Here is a 15597-nt window from a genome sequence, read left to right on the forward strand (position 1 = left end):
AGCCATTGCACCCGGCCAAGATTCTTTAAATTGAAAATAACAGATTTCCTCTCTTTACCACACAGTTATTTATTATACACAAAAAATTCCATCAGTAATGGAGATTTAAAAAAAAAGTCTTTTATAATACCTAGTGCTTTTTTTGTCCCCAGAGCCCTCTTAATATACCAGCTATTCTAATTCTCCATATTTGTTTTCAAACCTTACTCATATGTATATTAATTTATAATATCATCAATAATTGTACTAAAACTTTTATATGCTGAATTTATTTTTTACTTTTAAATACTTTTCTATCTTGCCAGAATTTTCAGTTGCCTTTTTTTTGTTGTTGTTGCTGAGATGGAGTTTTGCTCTGTCACCCAGGCTAGAGTGCAGTGGTGTAATCTTGGCTCACTGCAACCTCTGCCTCCTGGGTTCAAGCAGTTCTCCTGCCTCAGCCTCCCAAGTAGCTGGGATTATAGGTGCCCCCCACTGCGCCTGGCTAATTTCTGTATTTTTAGTATAGACGGAGTTTCACCATCTTGGCCAGGCTGGTCTCGAACTCCTGACCTTGTGATCGATCCGCCTTGGCCTTCCAAAGTGCTGGGATTACAGACATGAGCCACTGTGCCCGGCCTTCAGTTGCTTTTTAATAATTCATTAAGTCGATGTGCCACATTTAGTTAAAGACTTAGTTAACTATTTTCCATTTTTTGTTATTTTGAGTAATGCTGTCGTAAAAATCTTTGTACTTTGAGCTTTTTATATTTGAACTAAGTGCTCAGGATACATTTCCAGGAGTGGCATATCTGACTTAGGGGTAGTATAGTGGTTAAGAGCATGCTTTGGTTTGCTCATGGGTGATAGCAAAATAGTGTTAGGGGGTCACAAAATATATAGCCCTTGGAATTCAAAGAAATAAAACTACCATATTTCTCAACAGGTGTTGAGTGGCCCTATCTTTTGACTTTCTTTTTTTTTTTTTTTGGTATTTTGACCTTTTTTTTTTTTTTTTTTTTAGTCTTTCTGCCTTGGTTATCTTAGCCTTTGAGGTATAAATAAGAGAGGTAAAATGAAAGAACAAACTCAGGAAATGAAGGGGTGTAGTAGTAAGTTTTAGTTTGAAAATAGACTAGGCCTTTCCTATATCATGCATTTCTAACTAAACAGTCAGTTAGTTTTGTGAGAATTTTATGCAAATATATATATAAGTGGAAGTATTTTACTTTGAGCTTAGAAACACATTTTAAATAGCATTTTTGTTACCAACACACTATTTTTTGGTCTACGTGAATTGGTTAGGTATAAAATTATCTTAGCATCATTAGCCTTGCTTGTGTTTTCCAGCTTACCTTTCTTTTGCTGTTTAATATTGAACTCTAGGAATCTTTTATCCAGTTTTCGAAGTGTCAGTATTAAACAGATTGATAAATTCACATTTTTGAAGTTTTACTGTATATTTAATGACATGGCTACACACAGAAACAGTGCATATTTAACTTGTTTTTCCCCTTGTACTAGAAATCTTTTAACTTTTCAGTCAGAATTTGTTTTGTAGCAACAGTTGGCTTCAGAAGATTTTTTTTTCTCGTAAGAGGTTGAGCTGCTTTCAGAGATTTTGTTCATCTTCTGTAGAGTGTTAGACCACTTCAGTTTCACGTTTTCTGATGTTGTCCATCATGCTTCTAAGAGGGTTGGGTTCACTTTTCAAGTCTTTCACGGTTTTGTTTTTTACACAGCAGCAGCAGTCAAGCACTTCATAAAGGAAAGCCAGCACCACTAAAGATACCACTGTAAATATAAATAAAAGCAGGATGACAAAACAGGCAGTGTTCCAGTTGTCATGGAAAGGGTAAATTTTTTGAACTTGAAAACCAAGGTACTGATAAACAGAGGTAGTGGTTTCATTCCAGAGGCTGGAAGCCATTCTTAGAGATTCCACTTCTTATATTGCTCTTTTGAATCTATAAAAAAGGTAGAAAATGAATTTATGTAAGCAAACTACAGATCTATTAATTCAAATCTCAGTAGTAAGATTTCTTAGTAAATTTGTATAGGCAAGATGAATCTTCCTTAATTAATGCCTAAATGGTCATTTTGAATTTTTTTGTATATCTGGGCCAACGTACTTAGTAAACCATACCCTGTTTTTTAATGTATATTATTTGCTAGATGAATATATATATATTTAAGATTCAGGCCAGACATGGTGGCTCACGCCTGTAATCCCAGCACTTTGGGAGAGCGAGGTAGGCAGATCACTTGAGCCCAGGAGTTCAAGACCAGCCTGGTCAACATGGAGAAACCCGTCTCTACAAAACATACAAAAATTAGCCAGGCATGGTGGTGCGTGCCTGTAGTCCCAGCTGCTTGGGAGGCTAAGCCAGGAAGATTGCTTGAGCCAGGGAGGCACAGGTTGTGGTGAGCCAAGATCGTGCCGCTGCACTCTAGCCTGGACAATGGGAATGAAACCTTGTCTCAAAAAAAAAAAAAAAAAAATTCTTATACAGAAATTAACTGCTAATGGAAGGGGAAAAGGCAGCTGAATTGATTTAAAACTTGATTAAAGTAGTGGTCAGTGAGCTATTATCTACAACAAATCTTGGCGTTTTAAGGTTATGTTCTTCAAACTGCCCCTGGAAAAGCTTTTATCATTAGCCTTGTGAATTCTTCTTACCTTTTTGGTTCAGTGTATTTCTGTCTCCTGTTTCCCCTCCTTTAAACTTTGATGACAGTTTATCTGTTGATCTGAATCAGGAAATAGTGGCTGAGTGAAAAATAGTAGAGAAAGAAAAGCCAAATAATGCCAGTTTTCAGAATGAGGATAATAAAATTTTAGCTTAGAGTTGTCTGTGAAAAGACCCTAATCTTGGGGTTGCAGATGTTAGTCTTAAGTGTTTCGTATACCTAAGTGACCCATAGACATAAATATTTTTAAAAACAGACAAATTCAGCCCTCCCAAAGGTATCAGTTATTAAATTATTGTTCCATTTCACAAAATAAGCTAGTGAGTTCAAGTTTCAGTGTTCTTGAATTAAGTTTAGCTCTTGTTGACCTGGTACTTGTTAGCTCTTATATGGGGACTGTTAGAATCAAAGATTTGTTAGTATGGAACTACAGTAATGAGGAACTAAATTAGTTTTTACTATCTTGATCTCTGACAAATATTTTAACACTTAGGTTTTAAAAACTATAAAATAACCTGTGCACTAAGAACATTTTGGAAATAAGAGAAAAAATGTAGTTCCACTTCAATAATTTATCGATTGTCATTCTGTATGCTTTTTCTTTACTACTTAGTTGTAAACAGGATTTTATTTTTATAACAAATGCTTATTGATTACCTAATGTGTACCAAATATTTTTGTAAATTCTGGAGATACCTTGTGTGTGAGAGTGTTTCATTTAACGAAAACTACAAAGTAGTATGAACCCCATGTACTTTATTTTTTTTTTTCTTACTAGCCTTGTAGATACAGGGCCTCAAAAATTGGGTTAAGACTTAGAATTGTTCCTCTTCAAAGAAATCTTTAGTAAAGGGTGAGAGATTTGTATGATCTGAAGAGAAACCAGAGTATCCCATGTACTTTTTTTTTTTTTTTTTTGAGACAGAGTCTCGGCCTGTCCCCCAGGCTGGAGTGCAATGATGCGATCTCAGCTCACTACAACCTCTACCTCCTGGGTTCAAGTGATTCTGCTGCCTCAGCCTCCTGAGTAGCTGGGGTTACAGGTGCACACCACCATGCCCGGCTAATTTTTGTATTTTTAGTAGAGATGGGGTTTCACCATGTTGGTCAGGCTGGTCTCGAACTCCTGACCTTGTGATCCACCTTCCTTGGCCTCCTAAAGTGCTGAGATTACAAGGCGGGAGCCACTGTGTCCCCGGCCTCCCATGTACTTATAATTCAACTTCATTCATCAACTCTTGGCCCATCTCTACCTCTACCCGTTTGCTTCCACCCCATTGGCTTTTTTAAAGCAAATTCAAGACATCATTCACCTAGAAATATTTCGGTATGTATCTCCCAATGGTGAGGACTCTATTTTTAAACATAACCACAGTATTATTGTCACACCCCAAACTCAAAGCCATGACAATATAATTCCTTAAATTTCTTTGTTTTCTTAATAAATAAAAAATTTTGGGTTGATAAAATTATGTTTTCTAAGGTTTTTGTTTTCTTAGGTTTACTTTGTGAATCACTTCACCTCTGGATGGACTTGCCTCCTTCCTTTTTTCCTGCATTTTGAAGGTTAAAGTGATGATCTGAGCCAGAGTAAAGACTTAAATACATGTTTTCTTTTGGATTTAAGAATCCTGTTTTATCGTACTTGGTGACCCTTTGTCTTGAAGTTAGAGACAAACTGATGGGCAGTAATAGAATCAGTTGCTTCTTCTAGTTCAGGATCATGCAGAAATACATGGTGTGGAACAGAGATGTGTAACTTCCTATTACATTACAGTTTTTTCAGACTATACTCAGCGTTTCAAAACTTATCCTTTTATCCTTTGTATTTCTTCTTCAGAGTACTTCTTATAGAAAGTAGGGATGCTACCTTGCACAGTTCCAGGGAGCACCATTTATATTGTGTTGTGGGGTGCCATTCATGTAGAATATGATACAAGCGGTACCCCTTGTGTAATGTGAATATCCTAATAGGCTACAGCCCCTTCAACTTCTGGCTTGTTGCTGCCTCTAATTCTCATCAGCATGCACACAAATATTCGATTAACTCGTAGAAACTTATTTTTATTTTTTTGAGACAGAGTTTCAGTCTTGTTGCTCAGGCTGGAGTGCCGTGGCGTGATCTCGGCTCACTGCAACCTTCCCCTCCCAGGTTCAAACGATTCTCCTGCCTCAGCCTCCTGAAGTAGCTGGGATTACAGGTGCCTGCCACCATGCACAGCAATTTTTTTTTTTTTTGGTATTTTTAGTAGAAATGGGGTTTCACCATGTTGGCCAGGCTAGTCTTGAACTCCTGACTCCAGGTGACGTACCCACCTTGGTCTCCCAAGTGCTGGGATTACAGGCGTGAGCCATCACGCCTGCCCAGAAACTTATTTAAATGGAGACAGAAGTTAGGTCCTCTTTGACCCAGCTTCCCCAATAGAGTAGTGTCATGCATACATGCCCACATTCAAATGCCTTAAAAATGCTCAGCTTTTGGAGATCCTTTAAGATTTTTAGCACTGCCAAAGTACAGATATTCCTGTGAGGGGTAGCACACATTATTTTTACTTAAGTGTAAATGAGTTTCAGGTCATTTTTGAAGAACAGAGTTAATGAGAGTGAGAGGGAGAAGAACAGACCTTTCGGGAAACCCAGTGCGCTGCACTTGTGTGGGTGGGCAAAGAGCAGAAGGAATTGCTTGGGCGTCTGTCCAGTCACTTTACCTGGGCTAGTTGAGGATCACCCCAGCATTTATGGAAATATTCCTTAGACTTTCTGTTAAGGCCTTCCAGGTCGAACCCTTTTTAAAATCTGGAAATTTCTTTTGAATCCTTCTCTTCTAAACCTGGCATTAGAAGTAACTGCGAGGAGAAGGATGATAGAGAAAAGAGACTAGAGAGAAGCAGTTCCTACATTCTGCCTCTCAGATTAGTTTAATCTGCCTTATTGGTGAAGTTAATGTTAATTTAAAATGTTTACTATTGATTTAAGTAACATTATTATAGTCATTTTTTATTTATTTATTTTTTAGACGGAGTCTCACTGTGTTGCCCAGGCTGGAGTGCAATGGTGCAATCTCGGCTCACTGCAACCTCTGCCTCCTGGTTTCAAGTGATTCTCCTGCTTCAGCCTTCCTAGTAGCTGGGATTACAGGCACCTACCACCATGCCTGGCTAATTTTTGTATTTTTACTAGAGACAGGGATTTACCATGTTGGCCAGGCTAGACTCGAACTCCTGACTTCATGTGATCTACCCACGTGAGCCACCACACCTGGCCTTATTATAGCAATTTTATTTTTATTTTTATTTTTGAAACGGAGTCTCGCTCTGTCGCCCAGGCTGGAGTGCAGTGGCGTGATCTCGGCTCACTGCAAGCTCCGCCCCCCAGGTTCATGCCATTCTCCCGCCTCAGCCTCCTGTGTAGCTGGGACTACAGGCGCCTGCCACCACACCTGGCTAAATTTTTTTTGTATTTTTAGTAGAGACGGGGTTTCACCTTGTTAGCCAGGATGGTCTCGATCTCCTGACCTCGTGATCCGCGTGCCTCGGCCTCCCAAAGTGCTGGGATTACAGGCGTGAGCCACCACGCCCAGCAGCAATTTTAAATAAATAAAAGTGCCTCTCAGTTGTGTCTCCTTAACATAATATCCCTTTAGTGTTTTTTCTTTTCTTCTAGAAATTGGCTATATAAATCTATAACTTGTATCTGGTTGAAATTATGCTGAAGTCATTACTTTGTATTTTAATTTATTGTGAGTAGACCTTTTTTGTTTGTATTGACTTTTGGGGAGAACTTATAAAGATCAAGTTGCCATTTCAAAATGGAATTTTAGAATGGGCCGGGCACAGTGGCTCACACTTGTAATCCTAGCACTTTGCGGGGCTAAGGCGGGCGGATCACCTGAGGTCAGGAGTTTGAGACCAGCCTGACCAACATGGAGAAACCCAGTCTCTACTAAAAATATAAAATTAGCTGGGCATGGTGGTGCATGCCTGTAATCCCAGCTACTTGGGAGGCTGAGGCAGGAGAATCGCTTGAATCCGGATGGCGGAGATTGCGGTGAGCCAAGATTGTGCCATTGCACTCCAGCGTGGAGTGAAACTCCATCTCCAAAAAAAAAAAAAAAAAAGATATCTTATCTACTTTTGAGGTACAAGTGAACTGCTTAAAATATTTTCAGGTCCCCTGGCCTCAAAAATAGAAAGAGGCAGTCAGGAAGGCAGACAGATACATAACTAAATTCAGTTATTTGAGGTTAACTTGTGTCCATTAATGAACTATTCTTCTGGTTAAATTAATATGGTATATCCACACAATTGAATCATAGGTAACTGAGTTTTAGGAAAGATATGTAGGATATGTTCTTAAGTGAAAAAAACAAGGTGTAGGACAATGTATATAGGAAAAGGGGAAATATATACTCTTATTTGCTTATATCTGTACAGAAATCTTGGAAAGACCTACAAGAAATTAATCACAATGATGGTGTGGCTGGGGATCCATAGGGAGGAGAGTGAGGCACTGGGATATGTTTGAGGCTTCTTAACCTGTACCTTGTGTTCTTTTGTTTTTTTCAACCATTTGAATATATTATTTATTTGAAACCTAAACAAATCATCTATTTTTAAAAGGAGAAATAAAAAGTACTATTCCTTATTCTTGGCTCTCTTAAAAGTCTGTTGTTAGCCAACAATATGGAGTAGTATGGAGAAACCATTCTTTGATTCCTTTCCTTTTTTTTTTTTTTTGGCTTTTCTCCTTTAATTCAAAAAGATAAAACCCCTTTGTGCTTTCAAAATGTAACACATCTAGTTAAATCAACTATCAATATTGACTTATTTGATGCACTATAATACAAAACTTTAGCCTAATAAAACTTATAAAGTACTGCTGAGTATTCCTTTGCTTTCTTAATAAACCTGCTTTCACTTAAAGCCTGTTGTTTATGTATCTATTTAATGCATTTATTGAGTATTCTGGGTTCCAAAAAATTCAAATTGGGATTAGGAAACACTGTCATTCTTATTAGACTGTATACTTTATTCACACATAAAAATGCTTATAATAATTATGCTTGGCCGGATGCAGTGGCTCATGCCTGTAACCTCAGCACTTTGGGAGACTGAGGCAGGAGGATCACTTGAGCCCAGGAGTTTGCTTTTGGTTTGAAACAGAGTCTGGCTCTGTTACCCAGGCTGGAGTGCAGCGGCACAATCTTAACTCATTGCAACCTCTGCCTCCCGGTTCAAGTGATTCTCCTGCCTCAGCCTCCTGAGTAGCTGGGATTACAGATGTGTACCATCACGCCCAGCTAATTTTTGTATTTTTAGTAGAGATGGGGTTTCACCGTGTTGGCCAGGGTGGTCTTGAACTCCTCACCTCAGGTAATCCACCCACCTTGGCTTCCCAAAAGTGCTTGGATTACAGGCGTGAGCCACCGTGCCTGGCCAAGCCCAGGAGTTTGAGACCAGCCTGGGCAATGTGGGGAGGCCCTGTCTCTACAAAAATAAAAATTAGCTGGGCATGATAACCTGCGCCTGTAGTCTCAGCTACTTGGGAGGCTCAGGTGGGAGGATAGCTTGAGCCTAGGAGGTTAAGGTTGTAGCGAGCTGTGATTTCTCCACTGCACTCCAGCCTGAGTGATAGAGTGAGTCCCTGTCTCAGGAGGAAACATAGAGATTTAAAAGCAGGGCGTTGGGAGTGAGTCCCTGTCTCAGGAAAAAAAACCAAAACAAAACAAATTACGCTTGTGGTAATGACTATGGGTAACACCATAGGCCACCTCCAAAGGCACTTATATGCTTTGCTGGAAGTGTAGAAGCAGTTTAAGAAAGTGTATAGGTCAGGTTTATGTTGTAAATGATGATGATTTGTCTTGTGAGTGTATTGATAACTGAACGGCTCAAAACATTGTTTGTTAGCTTCTGGGCATATCTGAAAAAAGTAAACACTGTAATATGGAGTCATTTACCACCTTAAATTTAGTGTGGCACGTCTTTCAAAGTATGGTAGAGCTCTAGTAATTTTTTATGTTTAATTTAGGGTAAAGGCTAAATCTTACTTTCATGGATTAGGCATAATTAAGCATGCAGAAAGAAATATACCATTAGGCCTGTAGTCCTAGCACTCTGGGAGGCTGAGGTGGGCAGATCACCTGAGGTTATAAGTTCAAGACTGGCCTGACCAACATGGCGAAGCTCCATCCCTACTAAAAACACAAAAATTAGCGGTTGTGATGGCAGGCGTGTGTAATCACAGCTTCTCAGGTGGCCAAGGCAGGAGAATCTCATGAACCTGGGTGGCAGAGGTTGCAGTGAGCCACGATTATGCCACTGCACTGTAGCACTCTAGCTTGGGCAATAGAGTGAGACTCTGTCCCCCCCGCCAAAAAAGAGAAATATATCATTAGGATTTTCTCCTATCCTGAGACTTAGTTTTGAAATTAAAATGTAAGTTTATATTAAGCAAATGCTATAAACATTCTTTATGAAAAACAAGAGAAAATCGTGTTTTTTTTTAAAAAAGTAAAACAGTCTTTTTCTATACTTCCCTACCCATGCTTTATAATTTGATTACAGGAATGGGGAGCTTTAAAGTAAATCACATAATTTTTTTTAGTGTATGTGTTTTAGTTTTGTTTTATGTTAATTTTGATATGTTTTCTCCCATTTCCAAAGGCCCTAGTGGAGTGTTGATGGGGATGGGACTTGGAACTGTTCTGGAATCTTTGGGTTGCCAGATGAGTATAAAATTATGCTTTTGCTGTATTTATGGTAAAAGCCTTTGAATTGAATTCTCAAGTGCTTTTAAGCATATCACTTTGAAATGTGATCAATTAATTGTAATAGCCTGTAAATATAGAGCAACTCACTTAATTTAAGCTCTGGAACTTAGGCCATGTCTCTAGTCAGTTTGGTGAAACAGCAATGAGTCTCCATCTGTGCTAACAATAGACATATTCATAGCAAAATGTAGGCTGATGATAAGAGTGTTGAAACAATGTGGGTGGTAGGGGTTTCTGTTTACAGTTTACCTGAAATTTGAGTTGTAAGTTAACTGTTTTATTTGACAAAGTTATTTTTATTTTATCTGAGACTTTTCTTTGGTGCTTGTGTACTTTCTGTAGCAAGCACAAATGGTTTCTAGGTAATTAACCCCACTGTGCTGAACGTGGACAGATCTAATATCTTGTTACAGCAACCTCTGGATTTTGCAGGGGATACTTTGCTCAGGCTAGCTGAATGCCGACTAAGAAAAGTAATAGAAATTATGAAGAAAAAAAACCAAACCCTTTAAAGATTAAATAAACTTACTGGCAAGGTAAAAGGGCAGAAGTTGGCTCTTTAGGTCAGATATAGTATGTGTCCTGGAGTTCTAACATCTAGTAAATAACTAAATTTAATGCTTGAATAGTATAAAATTAGAAATTTGGTCAGCAGTTGATACTAATTTTTAATAGACATGAACGATTGCTCTGAGCCACGAAGATAATCTTGTTACCTAGAAAGGTACTTACTCTCCTTTCTTAACCGGTTCTTCTTAAGACATATTTTTGTTTTAAAATGCAGCTTATCAAAAGGGCTTACTTTGTATTTATTTTGAAGATCAGTTTAAGAATGACTGCAACATTATATTTAAATGGTGTGATAAATTGATATCAAAAATGAAAGGCTATTTAAGAAGGTTTTTGTTTAATAGCATGACTTGTATATTATGAGAGGTAAATTTCACAGTGAAGAATTATTTTAATTAAAATGTTAAGGAAGTCTGAAGCTGTATAAATTATCTGTTTGGTTGTAGTATAATGCAGCCCATTTTGCGATACCTTTTATGGTCTTTTATATAAAAATTGTGATAATTTCTTAGCATTCTCTGCATCTACGTTCAAAGTAAAATAAAAATAATTTTGGAGTATATTCTCATATTCTAAAAAATGTAACAAAGTTTCTCATAAGTAACTGTTTTTTAGCAGCCAATATCATTTGCACATAGAATCAGAAAGCTTTAGTCTGGGATTCGCTTTTGGTCTAGGTTTTTCTTTAAGAAAAATCCTTTGTTAAGACAGACCAAACTGCAGAAATGAAATCTCTCAGAGAAAATGAAATTAGCAAGTAACCAGTTAAAATAAAAAGCTGTGGTTTACTGTAAGGTCTGGGTATAAATCAGGTTCATGTAAAATGTAATGAATTTTCCATTAAGGCACAGATGGTAAGGGTGCTTATCAAATAGCACAAGGCAGTCTTCATATTTTCATAATAAAATCCTACCAAGCAGTGAAACGAATACATTGCTTTTTCTTGATATTTAGTAGTAGCAAAGCTTTCTGGTTGATTTTTCAGGGTAAAATATTTTCCTATTGCATCATAAGGACATGTACCACTAAATAAAAAAGATCATATAAACCTACCTCTTGTCTGAGAGGATGCTGTTGAGGCGATGGTATCGTCTGTTTGTAATGCAGTCTAGTGCACAGCCAAGATGGAGCTGTGCTTCTATTGGTCGAACCACAATGGAGCTGACAGTTTCCTCTATGTTCATTTGCATTAAGTCCTGCCACCCTTAAGAGTAAATCATTCATAAACTTGAATAGAACTGTCTGGGGTATCAACTGTCATCCCTTCTCCTTTATTTTTTTGTTCTTAATCTAAATTCCTATATAGGAATTTGTGAGTTACTAACAAATTGATGATTCTTTAGTTTTTCATTATAAAATTTCAGATCCTTCAGTGAGTACTTCAGTGCTAGGGCTGGAAGGTAATGTCGGGAGAGGTAGTAACCTAGGAAACAAACAGTCCAGGTTTGCCAGCCTGATATTTCCTTCAGGAAGTGTGCTTAAAATCTCATATATTTTTATTTTCTTGTTCTTCCTTTTCTTTCATTACTTGTTCCATATATAATTTTTGCCCTCTGGAAGTGGTTATTTCCATGTGGTGGTTTGATTTAGGAGGAATTATGAAGGGAAAGAATTGACTTTTAGCCCTGCAAGTTGGAAAAGGGCTCATTTAGGTAAATACACTACCTGCCTTCAAAAAATAGTCTCTAAAATGTAGATGGCAAAGTGATCTCTAGGTTGGCTCTTTAGAGACAAGAGTATTTTTAGTTACTGTGTATTATTTAGAGTTGTGGTCTAAGCACAACAGAATGAAGGTTTTTAATTATGGGAGTGGCTGTTACAACAGCAGCAGACCAGGTACATGCTATGTAGACTTGCTTTTTAAAATTACAGATGAAGGCTGGGTGCAGTGGCCCATGCCTGTAATCCCAGCACTTTGAAAGGCTGAGTCAGGTGAATCACAGGGTCAGGAGTTCAAGACCAGCCTGGCCAAGATGGTGAAACCCTGTCTCTACCAAAACTACAAAAATTAGCCAGGCACGGCAGCAGGCGCCTGTAATCCCAGCTACTCAGGAGGCTGAGGCAGGAGAATTGCTTGAACCCAGACGGCAGAGATTGCAGTGAGTTGAGATTGTGCCACTGCACTCCAGCCTGGGCGACAGAGACTCCATCTCAAATAAAGTAAAATAAAATAAAACAAAATAAAATAAAATAAATAAAATAATCTGGCACATTAGTTTCTGGGGCCATAAAGGAAGTCATGGAAATATCTGTATTATAGTCATTCATTCAACAAATATTTATTGAGTGTTTACTAAGCTTGACATTAAGTTAGTAGTAGATACTAGAGACATAAGCATCATGTCTCATAAGCACAACTGTATGTGATTCATAATTGGCCGTTTGTGTGGTGTTTGTCCTTAATATATTATCATCTCTTTTTTCATGGTCTTCCCAGTTGTGTACAGTATGGGGTAAGCTTAATATTATTTTACTAAATTTAAACAAGGAAACATTAATTGTGCAGTCACAGATTTCTGTACTTGGACAAAATGGCCAGTTTCAGATGGAATAATCTGTGTGTAAAGGCTGTTTATCACAGAGTTTACACTGGATTTGAATCTACTTTGCTGCTTACTACCCTCAATTTTGTTGTGTTTAAAAGGGGACAGTAATACTTCTTAAGTTGGATTTTTGGGAGGGATTACATATGAGTATTTACCATGGTGTTTAGCTGATAATAAAGTTACTTTTATTATTACAGATATGCTGAACACCTTTGGAAAATGAACTACGTAGGTATTATTTCATAATTGAAATAGTTTATGGAAAAGTACCTGTAAGGCATTCTTTTTTTTTTTTTTTTTGAGACAGAGTCTCGCTCTGTCACCAGGCTGGAATGCAGTGGCGCTGTTTCGGCTCACTGCAACCTCCAACTCTCCGGTTCAAGTGATTCTCCCGAGTAGCTGAGACTACAGGTGTGTGCCATTATGCCCAGCTAATTTTTGTATTTTTAGTAGAGACAGGGTTTCACCGTGTTGGCTAGGATGGTCTTGATTTCCTGACCTCATGATCTGCCCACCTCCGCCTCCCAACTTTAAGGCATTCTTAATGTTATTGTTACTTTTGGAAACATGGTAGACTTCAGTATGCCAATTAATTAAGATTGTAACAAAGTTAGTTTTAAAGGAAAATTGCAAATGAATTTTCATTTTAGTCTCAAAAAAGCATACTCAATAAAGACTTCACTAATCTCAAAGGATTATTATATTGCCATCTAGAAACTGTTCTTTTGGATCTCTGACAATTGTTACATTTGACTTGTGGTGGTTCTAATGCAATCTTTTGTTTAAATTATTATTACCAATCTGGTGCCAGAGATTGGTTCTCCCCTCCCCTTTTACTTAACCGCTCTCTTTGTGGATCAGCCACATGGGAACTTTATAATATCTGATCTCATGCCTAGGTAATAGAATGTGTACTTCTAAAATGTTTTTCTAGTATTTATGATGGATTTTTTACTGTTCCTGCTTATGACTAATGGAATGCGTTTGTGATGCATGGTGACATTAGGATTTCTGCCTATAAGAATGCAACAAAGTGATAGATGTTCTGAAACAAATGATTTTTTTCTACAGGTTTTTCCACACCAGATAGAGAAGGAGAGGGGGATGTTTCTCAAAGTGGGTGGGCAGTGCTGTGATGCTTTTTAAAGTAAGCATCCCTGTTTATGCAGTGACAGTGCCTATGGCTTTTTATTCCTAATTTATCTGTAAAGTTTACTTTAAAATAATTGCAGTATCTTTTTTTCTATTTATTTCCATTAATTCCTTTTTTTTTGGTCTTAAATTGGTAAGCAGAAATTGATGTAATAATTTAACTTTTCATCCCTCAGAAGTAATCGACTCCTAGTGTTAGCTTTATTAATGGGATTGAGGTTTGTATTGTTCGCTTGTTTAATAAACTGTACTTCTGATTATGGAGCGAGTCTAATCAGAATTAAGATAAGAATGAGATAAAGGGGAAAGGGGCCCGGTGCGGTGGCTCACACCTGTAATCCCAGCACTTTGGGAGGCTGAAGTGGGTGAATCTCTTGAGCCCAAGAGTTTGAGACCAGCCTGGGCAACATGGCAAAACCCCATCTCTACAAAAAAATACAAAAATTAGCCAGGCATGATGGTGTGCACCTGTAATCCCAGCCTCTCAGAAGGCTGAGGTGGGAGAATCACCTGAGCCTGGGAAGTCGAAGGTGCATTGAGCTGTGATTGTGCCGTTGAACTCCAGCCTGGGCAATGGGAATGCGACCCTGTCTCAAAAAATATAATAAAAAAGAATGTGATAAAGATACTTATAAAATAATTGTGTTTTGGTGCTTTTAAGTGATTTATACTTTGTTTCTACCCTTAGTGAGAAAATTGTAGTTTAATGTATATACTCAAAGATTTTGTATTTTTCACCAAAATTTTACGGGGTAGAATATACTAGATGAAAAACTCAAGAAATATGTTATCAGCATTAAAATTATCTTAGCTGCTCAAGAGTCATAATCACGTATAATATAACGATGTTATTTTGAACTTCATTTCCAGATCATAGCAATGGATCATTTAACTTGAAAGCTCTGTCAGGAAGCTCTGGATATAAGTTTGGCGTTCTTGCTAAGATTGTGAATTACATGAAGGTAAGTACTTTTCTCAAATAAAAGTCCTATTTAACTTTTTGGCAAAAGAAGGGGATTAGGATTTTCAGAAGTTAAATTTCTGTATACACCAAAATTTATGAAAATTGTGCATTTTCAATATGTGCGTTTTATTGTATGCCAATTATACCTTATATTAATTTGGCATTGTGGCAAGTTACCAAGGTATATTTAATCTGCATTAACTCAAGGGTACAATTTAAGCTCACCATTTCACTTAGTTAGAGTGTACCTAGGCAGTAGATATATCACCTCTTAATGAATACCGTCTGGCAAAACCAATGGGAGAATGTGATTGATTTTTCAGGATATTGCTTCCATTGATGTGAGAAGTAAGAAGTACATAGTTCGGGCAGATGGTGTGATGGCTTCTCTGTATCTTGGAGGAGAAAATTAAGTCTTAGAAAAACATTGACCCACAAAAGAATTAGAATTTAATGTTTTGGTAGAAGATTTAGTATTTTTTGAATACTAAGTTTTGATCATGTAAGATTTTGGCTTTACTTTCAATCTTTTTTTTTTTTTTTGAGAAAGTCTTGCTCCGTTACCCAGGCTGGAGTGCAGTGGCACGATCGTCGCTCACTGCAGCCTTGAACTCCTGTTGTCAAGTGATCCTCCTGACTCAGCCTCCCGAGTAACTGGGACTACAGGCATGCACCACCATGCCTGGCTAATTTTCTTATTTTTAGAAGAGACGAAGTCTCACTGTGTTGCCCAGGCTGGTCTCGAACTCCTAAGCTCATGTGATTTTCCCACCTCAGCCTCCCAAAGTGTTTGGCTTACAGGCATAAGCCACTATGCCCAACCAAAACTTTGAATCTTTTTTTTTTTTTTTTTTGAGACGGAGTCTCGCTCTGTCGCCCAGGCTGGAGTGCAGTGGCCGGATCTCAGCTCACTGCAAGCTCCG

The 15597-nt window shown here is 37.9% G+C and overlaps 2 protein-coding genes across 3 annotated transcripts in view; one reads left to right on the top strand and one right to left on the bottom strand.

Annotated features, from left to right (window-relative positions):
• The window catches only part of GTF2E2 (general transcription factor IIE, polypeptide 2, beta 34kDa), a 101911-nt gene that overhangs the window by 11083 nt on the left and 75231 nt on the right, over nt 1-15597 (top strand). For both annotated transcript variants that reach the window (XM_011977730.1, XM_011977731.1), the window contains exon 3: nt 14581-14672. In XM_011977730.1, coding sequence (XP_011833120.1) covers nt 14581-14672 — 92 coding nt within the window. The remainder of the gene's footprint in view (nt 1-14580; nt 14673-15597) is intronic.
• On the bottom strand, nt 1266-11105 carry SMIM18 (small integral membrane protein 18). The gene is made up of 3 exons (XM_011977729.1): nt 11066-11105; nt 2660-2749; nt 1266-1946 (listed from the first exon to the last, which is right to left on the bottom strand). The coding sequence occupies exon 3, from the start codon at nt 1907-1909 to the stop codon at nt 1622-1624; it is 288 nt and encodes a 95-aa protein (XP_011833119.1). The 5' UTR covers nt 1910-1946; nt 2660-2749; nt 11066-11105; the 3' UTR covers nt 1266-1621.

This window comes from Mandrillus leucophaeus, unplaced genomic scaffold (genome assembly GCF_000951045.1).
Source record: "Mandrillus leucophaeus isolate KB7577 unplaced genomic scaffold, Mleu.le_1.0 Scaffold183, whole genome shotgun sequence".
In the NCBI taxonomy this organism is placed as follows: domain Eukaryota; kingdom Metazoa; phylum Chordata; class Mammalia; order Primates; family Cercopithecidae; genus Mandrillus; species Mandrillus leucophaeus.

Bases quoted from the DNA above. Each gene is read 5' to 3' on its own strand.
- SMIM18 (XM_011977729.1), bottom strand. From the start codon at position 1,909: ATGGCTTCCAGCCTCTGGAATGAAACCACTACCTCTGTTTATCAGTAC.